The 20,000-nt window shown below is 49.0% G+C and overlaps 1 protein-coding gene across 1 annotated transcript in view; it reads left to right on the forward strand.

Moving 5' to 3' along the window:
- Positions 1–20,000, forward strand: part of LOC138372820 (uncharacterized) — a 74,038-nt gene that overhangs the window by 35,355 nt on the left and 18,683 nt on the right. Inside the window, exon 6 of the mRNA XM_069338482.1 lies at positions 17,228–18,322. Coding sequence (XP_069194583.1) covers positions 17,228–18,322 — 1,095 coding nt within the window. The remainder of the gene's footprint in view (positions 1–17,227; positions 18,323–20,000) is intronic.

Here is a 20,000-nt window from a genome sequence, read left to right on the forward strand (position 1 = left end):
GAGAGAGAGAGAGAGAGAGAGAGAGAGAGAGACAGAGAGAGAGAGACAGAGAGAGTGAGACAGAGAGAGTGAGACACAGAGAGAGAGAGAGAGACAGAGACAGAGAGAGAGAGAGAGAGAGAGAGAGAGAGAGAGAGAGAGAGAGAGAGAGAGAGAGAGAGAGAGAGGGGGGGGGGGGAAGTGGGAGGAGGTTTAATACAAGCAGCACAAATGCCTCCATACATGTACACACAAGCACCCACAACCAACATTACCTCGCAGCAACACTGCTCGTCTCCCGTAGTCAACACTCACCTGAAAATAAAATAATATGTATCAATACAAACCCATTAACACAAATTATCTTCAACTAAACAACCCCCCCATTAGGAAACTAATACTGTTAAAACTAATACACAAATCTAAGTCAATTTACCAACATTACCTTCGCCAACATTTCGCAAATGACCCCCTCACTCAGAGGTCAAATTACCACCGGGGTTGTTAAGTCAACGACCCGGGAACTGATCGTATTCACATGTAATTGAAAACAGACACTGTAATTGTCTCCTACCCAGCCAGCCAGACATCCAATTGTCTCCTACCCAGCCAGCCAGCCAACCAACCACCCAACCAATGGTTCCGTAGTCAACTAACCATCAACAGAACTGGCAACACACTCCATATACCCGGACAGATATCGAACACCCGTTCCCTTTTTATTTGAGGAGGCCTCTTTGTAGGGTGGGGGAGACTAGGCCTAACAGGCACTCTACCCTTGAAGGGCCTCGGACTACACCTAGGCCTAACTGCGAACACATGTCAGCACAGCAAAATGAAAGAGAAATATTACCCGTAAACTTAATTATGGATACCGGGAGCCATTTTGTACTCTGCTTTACCTCTTAAAATCCCCCGCGTAAGATTTTCCAGCTGTGGCCACCCCCGTGCTGCCCACAGCCCTGGAGCCAGATTCACGAAGCAGTTACGCAAGCACTTACGAACATGTACATTTTTCCTCAGTCTTTGACGGCTTTGGTTACATTTATAAAACAGTTTACAAGCATGACAACTTCCCAATCAATTGTTGTTATTGTTATAAACAGCCTCCTGGTGCTTCGGGGTTCAGTAACTGTTATACTATTGTAAACAAAGCCGCTACAGATTGAGAAAAGATGTACAAGTTCCTAAGTGCTTACGTAACTGCTTCGTGAATCTGGCCCCTATATTCTTACAAATTACGTCGCTTTTCGCTCGTATCCGCTACGGCCAAAAACAAGACCATAATTTAAAAATTAAAAATAATTTAAAATTAATTTTGGATTTTTGTTTTCTAAAACATTAAGTTAAGGGTCCTCTGGTAGGTCAGGAGGGCAGGAAGTTCTCCTAAGGTTTCAAAACGTCACGAAAACCGTTAATTGAAAGTTTCCTCTCCGAACCTAACAGCCTAAGCCAGAGGACCCAAAACAGAAAACGGGACAGTATATCACTTTCGTGAGCCGATTTCATTTGAATTACATCGATTTTTAGCCTGAGTTCGGATACCTGCGAAAAACGACGTGATGTGTAAGATGAAGGGTTGACCTATCGCCCTTCTACCCACGCCACACCCCTTCTACCCACGTCAAATATCTACTTACGACACATATCTACCCACGCCAAATATCTACCCACGCCAAATATCTACCTACGCCAAACATTTGGCCTTTACTGTAAGAAAAGACTTAAAATGTGTATCCTCCCCCTTGATTCTTTAATCTTTCACCCAGTAGGCCTCCCTTGCCCTACATAGGCCTACCCTGCTCTTGACAGGCCTCTGCATCTCAGACAGCCTCTCCTGTTACCACCACATCCTTCACCATCTGCCCCTAATGTTCCTCCTCCCACTCTTCCCTTGTTACATGTAGGGTGCTCGTCCCTGAGGCGTCCCTGAGCCACGCCCACCCACCACCCCGTCCCTGAGGCGTCCCTGAGCCACGCCCACCCACCACCCCGTCCCTGAGCCAGGAAAATTTCCTGGCAATTGAACTCCAAACTACGAAAGGTATAATCTTCATAGGAACATGCTACCAACCACCAAGACGTCCTTACCTTCCCCTTGCCGACATCATGAAACTTACCAGAAGGAACAGACCTGCCTACGTTCTGGGTGATCTGAACGCCAAGCACAGAACACTGGGACATGGAAAGAACAACCAAGCAGGAGAAGCCATCCACAACATGATAAGGTACGGAAATCTAACCCACCTGGGTCCAGACTTCCCAACTTACGTCAGACAAGGCCACAGTGGTAAACCAGACATAATACTGTCAAACAACCACCACTTCCTAAACACCCGCATAGAAAGGGGTCCTGTGAGCACAAGCGACCACCTACCAATAATAATGACGCTATCAACTAACCCCATTCAGAAACCCTCACCACCAAGACTTCAATACACTAAAACTGACTGGGAAGCGTTCAAAAGCAGTGCACAGGAAATCAGTGTCACAGATTTTAATGGAAAGGAAACATCTTGCATAAACGCCGAGTTAAATACATGGATTAACACCATTGAAAAATGCATGACTAATCACATTCCCGTAGCTCACCACATAACGCTCCCACACCCCCCAGCCACTGAGGCGCTCAGGACACTGCAAACCAGATATAACAATCTTCTACAACTCATAACACAACACGGGTGGACGGATGAGCGCAAAAGACTACAAAGGGAACTTCAAGATGAGCTGCAAGATCTATGCAAAACAGAGTACACCAAACAATGGGATGACCTAATAAGCAATATCCAAGTCGACTACAGAAACCCGGGGAAGTTCTGGAAAAAAGTAAAGACCCTGATGGGAAGCTCTTCTGAGGAAACACCCTACATCATAGACGCCTCAGGAAATAAACTCTATGAGGAGAGAGAACAAGAGCAGGAATTCAGGAAGTTCTGGGAAAAAATATTCAGGATAAACCCGGAAGAAAATTTAAATTTTTGCCCAATTAATGAAAGGGAAATTACAACTCAAGTCGATAACAGAGCTGCAGCACTACTCCCGACGCAAACAATAGACCTTAACAACATACGCGATGACTGCCACCTTATGAAACACATAACCATTGCGGAGGTCCATAAAACAATTATGGGTTTCAAGAACAAGGCGCCGGGCAACAGCAAAATAAATAAGATGGTATTATCCAACCTACCAGTGATTGCACTCCATCAATACACATGTATCTTAAATGCAGCTCTTGCATCTGGACTATTCCCCACATACTTCAAGAATGCCACAATACGATTAATCCCCAAGCCAGGTAAACCCCCAACCCAAACTGAAAACTACAGGCCAATTTCCCTCCTCGAAGTACCAGGTAAAATATTCGAAAAAATTATCAATCAGAGACTTGTGAAGTACATGGAAGAGGAAGGGAAGTATAACAGCAGGCAGCATGGGTTTAGACACCGCAGAGGGGCCCATACAGCTATAGCTCTGATCTACGAGCATATAGCTAACGCAGTGTCGAAAAAAGATCAGTGTAATATAGTGCTTAGGGACGTCTCGAAAGCCTTCGATAAAGTGTGGCACACAGGCCTAAAATATAAGATATCTGAACTAGGACTTCCTGAGAGATTTACAGCTACTCTCTGCAGCTTTATAGACAATAGAACTGCTAGGCTTAATATCGGCAGCTACTTGGGTGACGTAATAGAACTGAAAAGTGGAGTACCACAAGGAAGCTGCCTCTCCCCCACTCTATTCAACATATATACAGCTGACCTACCCCAACCCCAACATGGAGAATACATCACATACGCTGATGATGTTACCCAAATAATATGCCAACCGGGCCCATCAAAGCCGCTACTAGCCGACAAGACCAAGGCAGCCATTGAACTCATAAACAACTTTGAGAAGCAATGGAAAATTAGCACCAACAAACAAAAGTTCCAAATAATACACATTGCGAAAAGAAACCCTGACCCCATCATCCTTGATAACCAGCCCATCCAATATGCGGAGGTAGGCAGAATACTGGGACTTATGATAAATAGAACAGGGATACAAATTCATGTAAGGGACCGACTAAACAAAGCCAAAGCAGCATTAGGAAAACTGAGAAGATTCCGAAGCCTCAGTACTAACATTCAGATCCACCTATATAAGGCTCTAGTTCGGCCGCATCTAGAATATCCCCCAGTACCACTACACACCATAAAGAAAACTAACATGCAGAAACTGCAAGCAGTACAAAATAAGGCGCTAAGGAGAGCAGCAAAACACCGTCCACCATATGATCAGACAATCCAGGAGCTCCACGAACTCCTGAACATACAGCCACTAAACATCAGACTGCAGCACCAAGCCATCAGGGTATGGAACACCATCGAAATGTTAGAGGACCCAATGTTTGAAAGATTACTCCAAGATGAGACGCCCCGCTCCCACAGCTGGTGGCCCAAGAGCCTCGATTCTCTGGACGAAAACCCCGCCCCACAGTATATAATCCCAAGATGAGTTATATATGTATATATATGAACAGTTCATATATGTGTATGTATGAACAACTCTATAAATAATATATATGACAACTCGATAAATAATAATAATAAAATAAAGAGCATTAAACAGAATAACGTGTGTGGAAGCATCGGAGTGTCTATATATGAATGCTTCACAGTATTCATCTATGGACATCCATATATGGTGAAACACATGTGAAGAACCTCTCACACACTCACAGCTCCCTGACAAGAGGGAGCCAGCTTAGCTTAGCTGCCAACACCCACACATCGTGTCAGCAAGGCGGACAGCCCGCCTGCTTTCATACCTCTCACTGTATTTCACACTTCTATACTTCCCTTCACTTATGCCTCTCCTTCCTCTTTACTCCCCAAAAAAAAAAAAAAAAAAAAAAAAAAGCACCGCCCCGTCCCGTCCCTGAGCACCGCCCACCCACCACATCCTCGTACAGTCCCCAGGGGTGGGGTTGGGGTTGGGGGGGGGGGGGGTAGCAGTAATGGACGGTGTCGAGGGGGAAGGTGGGGGGAAGGGGAGAGGACAGGAACCCAAACCAGCACATTCGCGGGTCCCAACAGTGTTCAATCAGCCTGTGAGCCTCGCCCGCCTCATCTGCTAGTGAGAGACAGAGGGAAAATAATCACCTCCATGTACTCCCCTATTTGGGCTCACAGGTCGAGCGGTAGCTCACGAGTCCCGCCTTACAGTGGGTTGTCTAATGACTCCTGACCGGCCTGGCTCCTCTCATAGGTTTCCACATGCTATTGTGTTTGCTTTTCTCTCTCTCCCACTTGTCCTTCCCATTGGCTCCCTTTCCGTTCATGGTAAAGGTTTAGAAAGTGTATAACATTCCTGTGATGAGGCTTCAGTCCCCTTTCACATGCGAGCGAGCGAGAGAGGGACAGAGAGAGAGAGAGAGAATGAATCGAATACCTATCAGTACTATTAATAATAACGCCCCTTATATTTCAAAATCTTCAGCCATAATGTTTAGAGAATTCTGGAAAAAAGTAAAGACTTATTAATCACAAGTACTTATTGCACTCCTAACTTTCAATAAAGCTAAATTACACCCTCTGTCATGCCGTTATGGTAGAGCTGCATAATCCAGCACTGATCTCACATACGTAGATTTGATGTTGGGCCCCTCCCAAGCCTCCAAATTCGCCGATAGTTGGGACTAAGTATAGATATAAGCCTGTATAGTTGTTTTGATCAGTGATGTGGCAAGACATTCTCAACGTTAAACCCCGCGAAACACTTCATTAAACACATGTGACTTATACAACACGAACGTCGCCTCTGATGTAAACAAGACACACGTGGTCGAGTGACGTCACAGCAAGAGATCCAACTGTACTCACCTAGTTGTGCTTGGGGGGTTGAGCTCTGGCTCTTTGGTCCCGCCTCTCAACTATCAATCAACTAGTGTACAGATTCCTGAGCCTACTGGGCTCTATCATATCTACATCTGAAACTGTGTATGGAGTCAGCCTCCACCACATCAGTTCCTAGTGCATTCCACCTGTTAACTACTCTGACACTGAAAATGTTCTTTCTAACGTCCCTGTGGCTCATGTGGGTACTCAGTTTCCACCTGTGTCCCCTTGTTCGCATCCCACCCGTGGTAAACACTTTATCCTTGTCTACCCTGTCAATTCCTCTGAGCCACTGTCGCATGTAAACAAAAGACACGTGGTCGCGTGACGTCACAGCAAGGTTCCCTTCTCTGCTACCCTCAAGTTCCTTCCTTTTCTCCCCTATCCATTCAACCCATTGTTTCTCGTCTTCCTCCCTCCCTCCATACTCCCTCACCCTCAATCCTTCCTGAGGTCTCCCCTCCCTCAATTCTCCCTTACCTCTCTCCCTTCATACCTCAACCCTCCCTTAACCCCACCCCCCCAACCCTCCCTTACCCCCCGCCCCCCTCCCCCAGTTCATTAGTCCCCTCGCCACAATAAGGCTCGTTAAGGACCCGATTACATTAACAAGCATATAATTACCGTACAGTATCTCTTAATTGATTTTGGTCGTCGTTTTCCTCTTTACTTACCCATCACCTGGCACAGAGGGGGGGGAGGGAGGGCAGGGATGAGTGGGAGATGGGAAGGGGAAAGCGGTTAGGGGAAGGGGGGGGGGGGAGAAAGGTGTAAGATAAGTAGGAGGAAGGAAAAGGGGTAGGAGAAGTAGAGGGAAGGGGGAAGTAGATGGTAGGGGAGATGGTAAGTAGGGGGCAAGGGGAAGTAGAATGGAAGGGGAACTGGGAAGTAGGGGAAAAGGGTAAGAAGAGGGCAAGGGAAAGTAGAAAGGAAGGGGAAGTAGAGGGTGAAGCCTTCGACATAATAAGTATAGAAATTGCAAAGAATAAATGTTACACATCCTTATTGTTTGAGTAACGTGAGGAAGGAAGAGATGGAGGGAGAGGTGAGGGAAGGAAGAGGTGAGGGAGAGGTGAGGGAAGGAAGAGGTGAGGGAGAGGTGAGGGAAGGAAGAGGTGAGGGAAGGGAGATGAGAGGAGCGCAACAAGAGGCAACAAAAGGGAAGAGAAACTACCTCAAAATCAAAATACTTTAATGGTACTCACCCTACAACCCCTTTATACCCCAAGACCCCTTGCTTGATGGGGTTCCGGGAGTTCTTCTACTCCCCAAGCCCGGCCCGAGGCCAGGCTTTACTTGTGAGAGTTTGGTCCACCAGGCTGTTGCTTGGAGCGGCCCGCAGGCTTACATACCCACCACAGCATAGTTGGTCCGGCACTCCTTGAAGAAAACTATTTAGTTTTTTCTTGAAGATGTCCACTGTTGTTCCGACAATATTTTTTATGCTTGCTGGGAGGACGTTGAACAACCGTGGACCTCTGATGTTTATACAGTGTTCTCTGATTGTACCTATGGCACCTCTGCTCTTCACTGGTTCTATTCTACATTTTCTTCCATATCGTTCACTCCAGTACGTTGTTATTTTACTGTGTAGATTTGGGATCTGGCCCTCCAGTATTTTCCATGTGTATATTATTTGGTATCTATCTCGTCTCCTTTCTAGTGAGTACATTTGGAGAGCTTTGAGACGATCCCAATAATTTAGGTGCTTTATCGCGTCTATGCGTGCCGTATATGTTCTCTGTACTCCCTCTATTTCAGCAATCTCTCCTGCTCTGAAGGGGAAAGTGAGTACTGAGCAGTACTCGAGACGGGACAGCACAAGTGACTTGAAGAGTACAACCATTGTGATGGGATCCCTGGATTTGAAAGTTCTCGTAATCCATCTAATCTTTTTTCTGGCTGACGCAATATTTGCTTGGTTATGCTCCCTAAACGTTAAGTCGTCAGACATCATTATTCCCAAATTCTTAACATGATGCTTTCCTACTATGAGCAGATTTGATTGTGTTTTATACCCTGTATTATATTTAAGATCCTCATTTTTACCGTATTTGGAATTTATCACTGTTAAACATCATGTTATTTTCTGCTGCCCAGTTGAAAATTTTATTAGTATCTTCTTGTAGTTTTTCAATGTTTTCAGCAGAGATAATTTTCATGTTTATTTTGTGTCATCTGCAAAGGAAGATAACGAAGCTGTGACTTGTATTTTTGCCAATATCTGATACGAGAATACGGAAAAGCAGTGATGCAAGGACTGTACCCTGACGTACCGAGCTTTTAACTGCGCTTGGACTCTATTTTATATGGTTGACTGTTACTGTGTTCTGTTCGACAGAAAACTGAGTACCCAGCGTCCTACTTTACCAGTTATTCTCATTGACCTCATTTTGTGTGCTATCGCTCGATGGTCACATTTATCGAATGCTATTTGCGAAGTCCGTGTATACCACATCTGCATTCTGTTTTTCTTCTAATGCCTCAGGGATTTTGTCGTAGTGGTCAAGTAGCTGTAAGAGGCAAGATCTTCCCGCTCCAAATCCATGTTGGCCTGGGTTGTGGAAGTCATTGGTTTCCGTGAAACTGGTGACCTGACTCCTGATCACTCTCTCAAATACTTTTATTATGTAGGACGTTAGTGCAACTGGGTTATAATTCTTTGCCAATGCTTTTCTCCATCCCTTGTGTACCCCCAGCCTTCCCTAGGTACCCCTCGGCCCCCAGACCCCCCACCCCCCCTCCCACTCATCCCGGTACTCTTTAAAATAAAAAATAAAAAATATATAGCCTTTTGTCTCTTAAGTACAATGTCTCGTCCCCATTCACCCTTACGCTGCAGCATCTTAAGATCCACAGTCCCTTCTCCTAGTATGATCTCAATGTACATTATAACACACAATGCCATCCTGTAGGCCTCAGTGGCTGTGTAAGGATCAAGTGCACCACAGGAAAAAGGTTTTTACCCCCGTTAAATATGCAATGAATATATATATATATATATATATATATATATATATATATATATATATATATATATATATATATATATATAGGGAGTACCACCTCTAGCTGGAAGAAGGGGGACCCATAGCCTCGGAGGAAACCACGCATAACGCATTAGAGGGAATGTTTAGGTCCCCTCCAATACAGTTTCTGTGTGCTTTTCTCCTACCACCCCCTTCCTTTTTTATTTTTTGTGCTTTATTATGCATTTGATGGTTACAAGATAAATATTGTTACAAGAACAAGTTACAAGAACAAATATTGCGTATATTATATATATATATGTCGTACCTAGTAGCCAGAATGCACTTTTCGGCCTACTATGCAAGGCCCGATTTGCCTAATAAGCCAAGTTTTCCTGAATTATTATATTTTCTTTAATTTTTTTCTTATGAAATGATAAAGCTACCCATTTCATTGTGTATGAGGTCAATTTTTTTTATTGGAGTTAAAATTAACGTAGGTATATGACCGAACCTAACCAACCCTCAACCAACCAACCCTACCTAACCTAACCTAACCTATCTTTAGAGGTTAGGTTAGGTTAGGTAGCCAAAAAAGGTAGGTTAGGTTAGGTAGCCAAAAAAGGTAGGTTAGGTTAGGTTAGGTAGGTTAGGTAGTCGAAAAACAATTAATTCGTGAAAACTTGGCTTATTAGGCAAATCGGGCCTTGCATAGTAGGCTGAGAAGTGCGTTCTGGCTACTAAGTACGACATATATATATATATATATATATATATATATATATATATATATATATATATCTGTGTACTTACCTAATCACCTAATTGTACTCACCTAATTGTGCTTGCGGGGGTTGAGCTCTGGCTCTTTGGTCCCGCCTCTCAACCGTCAATCAACAGGTGTACAGGTTCCTGAGCCTATTGGACTCTATCATATCTACACTTGAAACTGTGTATGGAGTCAGCCTCCACCATATCACCTCCTAATGCATTCCGTTTGTCAACCACTCTGACACTAAAAAAGTTCTTTCTAATATCTCTGTGGCTCATTTGGGCACTCAGGTTTCCACCTGTGTCCCCTAGTGCGTGTGCCCCTTGTGTTAAATAGCCAGTCTTTATCTACCCTATCAATTCCCTTGAGAATCTTGAATGTGGTGATCATGTCCCCCCTACACACACACACATACGCGTGTGTGTGTGTGTGTCCGCCAGACTAAACTCTATACACCTGGAAGAAGACATTGCTGGTTATCTGACTGACTGGATTATTGCCATGGCTGACTGGCTTGTTAAGAGCTGTTAGTTGGGCTGGCTTATTACCACCGTTATCCAGCTGGTTACTGAGGTTAGGGTTCGGGCGGGAGGCTAGACAGTGAGAGAGAGAGAGAGAGAGAGAGAGAGATGCTGCTACTACCTCCCGGGTGGAAGTCAAGAAGCTCCCTCACGCCTCGACGCCCAACTGAACAAATACCACAGTAAGACTCTAATTAACCCCACAAATTAAAGGCTCAACACCCAGAGTCAGCGGAAACACTCAAGTGTCGGCAACGTCAACAGTGTCAAGTGTCTCACACCAAACACGTCTCAAAATATATATAGAAACAACAATACACAACAGTAAGAAACAACTTGGCTTCATAAGGGGCCATAACAGACTAGTAGTAGTAACAGTAGTAGTAGAAGTAGTAGTAGTAGTAGTAGAAGTAGTAGCAGGTAGTAGAAGAATAGTAGTAGTTACCACCAGAATAAACAAAGGGAAATACTGCAGGTTCCTCAACGGCCCAATAAACTAACATGCTAGCGTGAACAGCAGAACGGGAAGGTTGGTGATGTGCTCATTAGATTAAGCCCTTGGTCCATACCAGGTAGTTCCTTCCTGTTGGTCCATACCAGGTAGTTCCTTCCTGTTGGTCCATACCAGGTAGTTCCCTCCTGTTGGTCCACACCAGGTAGTTCCCTCCTGTTGGTCCACACCAGTTAGTTCCTTCCTGTTGGTCCATACCAGGTAGTTCCCTCCTGTTGGTCCACACCAGGTAGTTCCCTCCTGTTGGTCCACACCAGTTAGTTCCTTCCTGTTGGTCCATACCAGGTAGTTCCCTCCTGTTGGTCCACACCAGGTAGTTCCTTCCTGTTGGTCCACACCAGGTAGTTCCCTCCTGTTGGTCCACACCAGGTAGTTCCTTCCTGTTGGTCCACACCAGGTAGTTCCTTCCTGTTGGTCCACACCAGGTAGTTCCCTCCTGTTGGTCCACACCAGGTAGCTCCTTCCTGTTGGTCCACACCAGGTAGCTCCTTCCTGTTGGTCCACACCAGGTAGTTCCTTCCTGTTGGTCCACACCAGGTAGTTCCTTCCTGTTGGTCCACACCAGGTAGCTCCCTCCTGTTGGTCCACACCAGTTAGTTCCCTCCTGTTGGTCCACACCAGGTAGTTCCTTCCTGTTGGTCCACACCAGGTAGTTCCTTCCTGTTGGTCCACACCAGGTAGTTCCTTCCTGTTGGTCCACACCAGGTAGTTCCTTCCTGTTGGTCCACACCAGGTAGTTCCTTCCTGTTGGTCCACACCAGGTAGTTCCTTCCTGTTGGTCCACACCAGGTAGTTCCTTCCTGTTGGTCCACACCAGGTAGTTCCTTCCTGTTGGTCCACACCAGGTAGTTCCCTCCTGTTGGTCCACACCAGGTAGTTCCTTCCTGTTGGTCCACACCAGGTAGTTCCCTCCTGTTGGTCCACACCAGGTAGTTCCTTCCTGTTGGTCCACACTAGGTAGTTCCTTCCTGTTGGTCCACACCAGGTAGTTCCTTCCTGTTGGTCCACACTAGGTAGCTCCTTCCTGTTGGTCCACACCAGGTAGTTCCTTCCTGTTGGTCCACACCAGGTAGTTCCTTCCTGTTGGTCCACACCAGGTAGTTCCTTCCTGTTGGTCCACACCAGGTAGTTCCTTCCTGTTGGTCCACACCAGGTAGTTCCTTCCTGTTGGTCCACACCAGGTAGTTCCCTCCTGTTGGTCCACACCAGGTAGTTCCTTCCTGTTGGTCCACACCAGGTAGTTCCTTCCTGTTGGTCCACACCAGGTAGTTCCTTCCTGTTGGTCCACACCAGGTAGTTCCTTCCTGTTGGTCCACACCAGGTAGTTCCTTCCTGTTGGTCCACACCAGGTAGTTCCTTCCTGTTGGTCCACACCAGGTAGTTCCTTCCTGTTGGTCCACACCAGGTAGTTCCTTCCTGTTGGTCCACACCAGGTAGTTCCTTCCTGTTGGTCCACACTAGGTAGTTCCTTCCTGTTGGTCCACACTAGGTAGTTCCTTCCTGTTGGTCCACACCAGGTAGTTCCTTCCTGTTGGTCCACACCAGGTAGCTCCTTCCTGTTGGTCCACACCAGGTAGTTCCTTCCTGTTGGTCCACACCAGGTAGTTCCTTCCTGTTGGTCCACACCAGGTAGTTCCTTCCTGTTGGTCCACACCAGGTAGCTCCTTCCTGTTGGTCCACACCAGGTAGTTCCTTCCTGTTGGTCCACACCAGGTAGTTCCTTCCTGTTGGTCCACACCAGGTAGTTCCTTCCTGTTGGTCCACACTAGGTAGCTCCTTCCTGTTGGTCCACACTAGGTAGCTCCTTCCTGTTGGTCCACACTAGGTAGCTCCTTCCTGTTGGTCCACACTAGGTAGCTCCTTCCTGTTGGTCCACACCAGGTAGTTCCTTCCTGTTGGTCCACACCAGGTAGTTCCCTCCTGTTGGTCCACACCAGGTAGTTCCTTCCTGTTGGTCCACACCAGGTAGCTCCTTCCTGTTGGTCCACACCAGGTAGTTCCTTCCTGTTGGTCCACACCAGGTAGTTCCTTCCTGTTGGTCCACACTAGGTAGCTCCTTCCTGTTGGTCCACACTAGGTAGCTCCTTCCTGTTGGTCCACACTAGGTAGCTCCTTCCTGTTGGTCCACACTAGGTAGCTCCTTCCTGTTGGTCCACACCAGGGACCGACTTCTTCCATGGCATCTAATGCCATGTCATAGTTCTTCAAAATCCAGTGGGATAGGGTGACATCTGATATATGATTTGATGTTGGTATCACATTCATTAAAAATTCATTTGGGTTATCAATCTTCAGTGTGTTTAGTGGCTCGCTGAAAACAGAGTTGTACTGCTTCCTCGGTATTTCGATCATTTCTTTGTTGTCATCTGTAAAAGTTGCATCTCCCTTTCGCAGGGGCCCGATACTAGATGTGGTTTGTTATCATGATTTTGCATAGGAGAAAAAATATTTCGGATTTTTCTCTATTGCTCTCTTTGCCTCTCCTGGGTTTTGCATGATTCTTGTAGCTTTAGTTCAATTGTTTCTACTTCTCTACCTAACTTTCTTCGCCGTTCTTGAGAAAGGGTGCGACTCTCAAATTGTTCCGCGATTCGTTTTCTTCGCCTATAGAGGGAACGACGTTCCCGTTCCAATCTGCACCTTTTCCTCTTTTATCTTAGGGGTATGTGGTTTTGAGCTTATTTCTAGTACTGAGCTTGTTTTCCAGGCACTGGTTCAGGTTTGCATTTTCTAGTTGTTCTTCCTAGCTTATTTCTCTGAAGTCTTGGTTTATTTGCTCCCAGTTTATCTGTTTATTGTTGAAATTTAATTTGCTGAAATCTCCTCCACTGGGACTCTGGACTGGTTGTGCAGGTCTGCTCCCCATGCTTGTCAGAACTTCAAATAAGTTGTGATCTGAGTATCAGGTATTTGTAATCATTATGGTGGATGAGAAAATGTGGTGATGGGGGGATGGGGTAGGTGGTTAAGGGTTGTAGTGGGGGGAGAAAGGTTGTGGTTGAAGGCAAGGGTTGTGATGAGGGGGAAAGAGCTGTGAAGGGAAAAGGTTGTAATGGGGAAAATGCTTTTCGTGTCGGGGAAAAGGGTATTGATGCGGATCAAGCCTGGCCTCGAGCCGGGCTTGGGGAGTAGAAGAACTCCCAGAACCCCATCAACCAGGAGTGTGGGGTGGGGGGGGGGGAGATCACAGCATCATCACTACACGCCGGAGATGCGAGAACCACCAGCATCCTGATCTCACCTGTAAGGCCAAACTCACTGAGGCTGACTAATGAGACCTCACCTGCAACTGACCTCTCTCTCACCTGATCCTGACCTCACCTGACCTAGTTCTAGGCCCCATCCGGCGTCTTGGGGGCCCCGCTAGGACTCTACCTCCCCACTTCCCCTAGGCAGGTTAATTGGCCCTGTCAGCTGCCAAGGTTCGCTGATGCTTCACTGGTCACTCCCAGAAAATGGAACTTGCGGTTATGTCAGGACGAAGCTGTTAATTACCACAGGGTTGGGGCATCCCTCAAGCAGGGTAGAGGGGGGGTAGGAAGGAGGGAGGGAAGGGGGCGAATGAGGGGGGGGAAGGAGGGGGAGGAGAGGGAGGGAGAGGGATGGGAAGGGAGGAAGGGAAGAGGGGAGGTGTAGGGAAGAAGGGAAGGGAAGAGAGGAGGAATAAAGAGAAGGATGGCCGATTGGTTCTTAATACTATTGGCACCCAAACAACGAGGTCCCTGGCATTCTAACCTGGAGAATACCTGGAGAGTTCTTCGAGAGTTCTTCTATTCTCCAGGCCCGTCCTGAAGCCAGGCTCGACTTGTGATAACTTGGTCCAACAGGCTGTTGTTTGGAGCGGCCCGCAAGACCACATATCCACCGGCAATATTTCTAATACTTACTGAGAGAGTACTGAGCAGCTGTGGACCTCTGATGTTCAGTGTTCTCTCATTGTGCCTATGGCACCTCTGCTCTTCACTGGTTCTATTCTGCATTTTCTTCCATATCGTTCTCTCCAGTACGTTGTTATTTTACTGTGTAGATTTGGGACCTGGCCCTCCAGTATTTTCTATGTGTGTATTATTTGGTATCTCTCTCTTCTCCTTTCTAGTGAGTACATTTGGGGAGCTTTGAGACGATCCCAATAATTTAGGTGTTTTACAGTGTCTATGCGGGTTGTATGTTCACGTTCACTACCAGGAACGGTGTGGAGGGTGAGAGTCGATGGCCTGCGGGGCTTCTCCCGTCTTTCCTTACTACCTTGTTCTCCCTCTGGTGACCCCGGATGGTGATCTTGTAATTTTTATGCTCAGTTATGGTGAACTGTATACATCACCACCACCCCAATCATCACCTCCCCAATCATCACCACCCTAATCACCATCACCCCAATCATCACCTCCCCAATCACCACCACCCCAATCACTACCACCCCAATCACCACCACCCCAATCATCACCTCCCCAATCACCACCACCCCAATCACTACCACCCCAATCATCACCTCCCCAATCATCACCACCCCAATCACCACCTCCCCAATCACCACCACCCCAATCACCACCGCCCCAATCATCACCTCCCCAATCACCACCACCCCAATCACCACCGCCCCAATCATCACCTCCCCAATCACCACCACCCCAATCATCACCTCCCCAATCATCACCACCCCAATCACCACCACCCCAATCACCACCACCCCAATCATCACCTCCCCAATCATCACCACCCCAATCACCACCACCCCAATCACCACCACCCCAATCATCACCTCCCCAATCACCACCACCAGCACTGTATAGACACCATCACCACCCGGCCATAAAACCATCCTGCCTCCCATTTCCTGGCCAGGCCGTGAAAACAAGGGCGGTGGAGGCGACGAGATGTAATTGGCGGGGTGAGGAGTGTTGCCCCCACCACCACTGCTGCACTTACCTGCAGCCCTCAGCCTCACCCAGGCTGGCAGGGAGGGCTGCAGGGACCACCAGTGAGGGACCAGTGAGGGACCAGTGAGGGACCAGTGAGGTACGAGCGAGGGACGAGTGAGGGACCAGTGAGGGACCAGTGAGGGACGAGCGAGGGACCAGTGAGGGACCAGTGAGGGATGAGTGAGGGATAGGAATGACGGGCCAAGTATGAGGGAATGAGGGGGGGAAGGCCCTCTACAACCCCTCCCCTCACCAAGGTAAAGGAGAGACAACACCTCCATTCGTTCCCTCATAAAAGAACCTATATCTACCCAAATGTGGCCGAACCCGATCCCACCTAAATCTAGGCAAGTTCTCCCAAACATGCACACCCAAACATGCAGCTGTTTGCATTCTTGATGTTGCAGACGATCTGTGGGGCAAACTTACCTTTGTGCAAAAAAAAAAAGTCACATCCAAACTTCAAGTTCCCAAGTCTTAATTTATCGTAACTTAGCCTAACTTGTTCATCAGTGCCTAATAATCTCCCCCCCCCCTGTGAGTGAGAAGTGTCAAGCTGCCCCTCCTCCCCTCCCTCCCACCCAAAACCCCTTCCCCTACCCTACAATCACACACACACACACACACACACACACACACACACACACACACACACACACACACACACACACACACACACAGGTTCACCGCACCAAACCTTACCCCCCCCCCCCCCCGTCTTCTGTCTTTTGATGGCTAGACACAGTGTTGGTGGGTCAGTGTTGGTAGGTCAGTGTTGGTGGGTGGGTCAGTGTGGGTTGGTCAGTATTGGTGGGTCAGTGTTGGTGGGTGGGTCAGTGTGGGTTGGTCAGTGTTGGTGGGTCAGTGTTGGTGGGTCAGTGTTGGTGAGTCAGTGTTGGTGGGTCAGTGTTGGTGGGTGGGTCAGTGTTGGTGGGTCAGTGTTGGTGGGTCAGTGTTGGTGGGTCAGTGTTGGTGAGTCAGTGTTGGTAAGTCAGTGTTGGTGGGTCAGAGTTGGTGGGGTCAGTGTTGGTGGGTCAGTGTTGGTGGGTCAGTACTCACCTAGTTGTACTCACCTAGTTGTGTTTGCGGGGGTTGAGCTCTGGTTCTTTGGTCCCGCCTCTCAACCGTCAATCAACAGGTGTACAGATTCCTGAGCAGTGTTGGTGGGTCAGTGTTGGTGGGTCAGTGTTGGTGGGTCAGTGTTTGTGGGTCAGTGTTGGTGGGTCAGTGTTGGTGAGTCAGTGTTGGTGGGTGGGTCAGTGTTGGTGGGTGGGTCAGTGTTGGTGGGTCAGTGTTGGTGGGTGGGTCAGTGTTGGTGGGTGGGTCAGTGTTGGTGGGTGGGTCAGTGTTGGTGGGTGGGTCAGTGTTGGTGGGTCAGTGTTGGTGGGTGGGTCAGTGTTGGTGGGCCAGTGTTGGTGGGTGGGTCAGTGTTGGTGGGTGGGTCAGTGTTGGTGGGTCAGTGTTGGTGGGTCAGTGTTGGTGAGTCAGTGTTGGTGGGTGGGTCAGTGTTGGTAGGTCAGTGTTGGTGGGTGGGTCAATGTTGGTGGGTGGGTCAGTGTTGGTGGGTGGGTCAGTGTTGGTGGGTCAGTGTGGCCGTGTTGACGAGGCGAGGACCAAGGCAAGCAGGGTTCATTTCACATTTTAGAGGTCACGCTGTGTTCCAATCTGTAGGACCACGCCACTCTTCCCCGGGGACTCCAACTGGACTCCCACATTCCCCGGGGACTCCTACTGGACCCCCACATTCCCCGGGGGACTCCTACTGGACCCCCACATTCCCCGGGGACTCCTACTGGACCCCCACATTCCCCGGGGACTCCTACTGGACCCCCACATTCCCCGGGGACTCCTACCGGACCCCTCACATTCCCCGGGGACTCCTACTGGACCCCCACATTCCCCGGAGACTCCTACTGGACCCCCACATTCCGCAGGGACTCCTACAGGACCCCTCACATTCCCCGGGGACTCATACTGGACCCCCACATTCCCCGGGGGACTCCTACTGGACCCCCACATTCCCCGGGGACTCCTACTGGACCCCCACATTCCCCGGGGACTCCTACTGGACCCCCACATTCCCCGGGGACTCCTACCGGACCCTTCACATTCCCCGGGGACTCCTACTGGACCCCCACATTCCCCGGGGACTCCTGCTGGACCCCCACATTCCCCGGGGGACTCCTACAGGACCCCCACATTCCCCGGGAACTCCTACTGGACCCCCACATTCCCTGGTGACTCCTACTGGATCCCCACATTCCCCGGAGGACTCCTACCGGACCCCCAAATTCCCCGGGAACTTCTTCAGGACCCCCACATTCCCCGGGGGACTCCTACTTGACCCCCACATTCCCCGGGGACTCCTACTGGACCCCCACATTCCCCGGGGACTCCTACTGGACCCTCACATTCCCCGGGGACTCCTACCGGACCCCTCACATTCCCCGGGGACTCCTACTGGACCCCTACATTCCCCGGGGACTCCTACTGGACCCCCACATTCCCCGGGGGACTCCTACAGGACCCCCACATTCCCCGGGAACTCCTTCAGGACCCCCACATTCCCCAGGAACTCCTACTGGACCCCCACATTCCCCAGGAACTCCTACCGGACCCCCACATTCCCCAGAACTCCTACCGGACCCCCACATTCCCCAGGAACTCCTACCGGACCCCCACATTCCCCTGGTGACTCCTACCGGACCCCCACATTCCCCGGGGACTCCTACCGGACCCCGGGACATGATAATGTCCTCCCCACGGGTAATATCAACACACACACACTACCTTTAACAATGATAATATTGGACATGCAGACAAAGGCGACGATAAGTTCCAGCTCGTGGTCCTGGGTGAGGTACACACTGAAGAAAACCTAACTTATGGAACACAAATGAGTCCAAGGGCGCCCCGTGAAGAGGTGAGAGAGAAATGCCTCATCATTCCCTGCAGAGGATCATGTCACAAGAATTTATCAATAAGCTTCCAGGACGGGTGGTTTCCAGAGGTGCCTGAGAGTGTGGAAGAAGTGGAGGCCCCGCGTCCCATTGGCTGCCCTCAGGCGGTATTCTCCAAGATGGCGGCCCGCCCCTCCTCCTCCTCCTCCCCCCATCCTCACCACCACATGCCCGCCACAGTTGCCACCTCGGACAATATTCACTTTCATTCATACCCACTAATCCCCCGGGAGTGTGTGTTGCCAATCCTTGGTCACGGTAATTCTTCGATAAATCTATGTGGAAAATGGGTAAATAGGGAGATTTTGGACTAAAGGAGAGAGGATGAGAGGAAGGTAATAGACTAGTGAGTGTCACGGCCTCCTCCTCCTCCTCCTCCTCCTCCTACGTCTCCTCTCCTCTCCTCACCTGAACTGAAGGGGAAGATCAGAGGACGGTGTTGCCAACTTGAGTGCTTGACTACTGCACACCCCACACACCCACACGCACACGCAATATAATCCCTACACCTCCCCCACATCAATCCCCCATTAACACCCACACCCACGCCCTCGCACACTCAAAACACAGCCCCGCGACCTCCTAAGGCTGAAAGCAATTCAATACCTTGAGACTAGCGGCATCTTGGTCGGCATCACCACCCTAGGGGCTGGCTCTGCCTTCCTACCTAACAACAAACAAGAGGATTAACCCAGCCGAAGCAATTGAACCCAAACAAGGCAACGAGGCAACCTGATTTGCGTGTTCACACGACCTAAAACTGTGCCTGGCACTCTGGCATAGTGCCACGGCCAAGGGAAAACATTAGGGGTCTTTAGAACCCCCTGGACCTGTCCGGCTTCAATTTATATGGAAATGAGGGTAATGATTGTATAGGTACACCTTGGAGAGGTGGTGGTGGTTGTTGTGGTGGTGGTGGTTGTTGTTGTGGTGGTGGTGGTGGTGGTGGTTGTTGTGGTGGTGGTGGTGGTGGTGGTGGTTGTGGTGGTGGTGGTTGTTGTTGTGGTGGTGGTGGTTGTTGTTGTGGTGGTGGTTGTTGTGGTGGTGGTGGTTGTTGTTGTTGTGGTGGTGGTGGTTGTTGTTGTGGTGGTGGTGGTGGTGGTGGTTGTTGTTGTGGTGGTGGTTGTTGTGGTGGTGGTGGTGGTTGTTGTGGTGGTGGTGGTTGTTGTGGTGGTGGTGGTTGTGGTGGTTGTTGTTGTGGTGGTGGTTGTTGTGGTGGTGGTGGTGGTTGTTGTGGTGGTGGTGGTTGTTGTTGTGGTGGTGGTGGTGGTTGTGGTGGTGGTGGTGGTTGTTGTGGTGGTGGTGGTTGTTGTGGTGGTGGTGGTTGTTGTGGTGGTGGTGGTTGTTGTTGTGGTGGTGGTGGTGGTTGTTGTTGTGGTGGTGGTGGTTGTTGTTGTGGTGGTGGTGGTGGTTGTTGTTGTGGTGGTGGTTGTTGTTGTGGTGGTGGTTGTTGTGGTGGTGGTGGTGGTTGTTGTGGTGGTGGT

This window comes from Procambarus clarkii, chromosome 40, assembly GCF_040958095.1.
Source record: "Procambarus clarkii isolate CNS0578487 chromosome 40, FALCON_Pclarkii_2.0, whole genome shotgun sequence".
Lineage (NCBI taxonomy): Eukaryota > Metazoa > Arthropoda > Malacostraca > Decapoda > Cambaridae > Procambarus > Procambarus clarkii.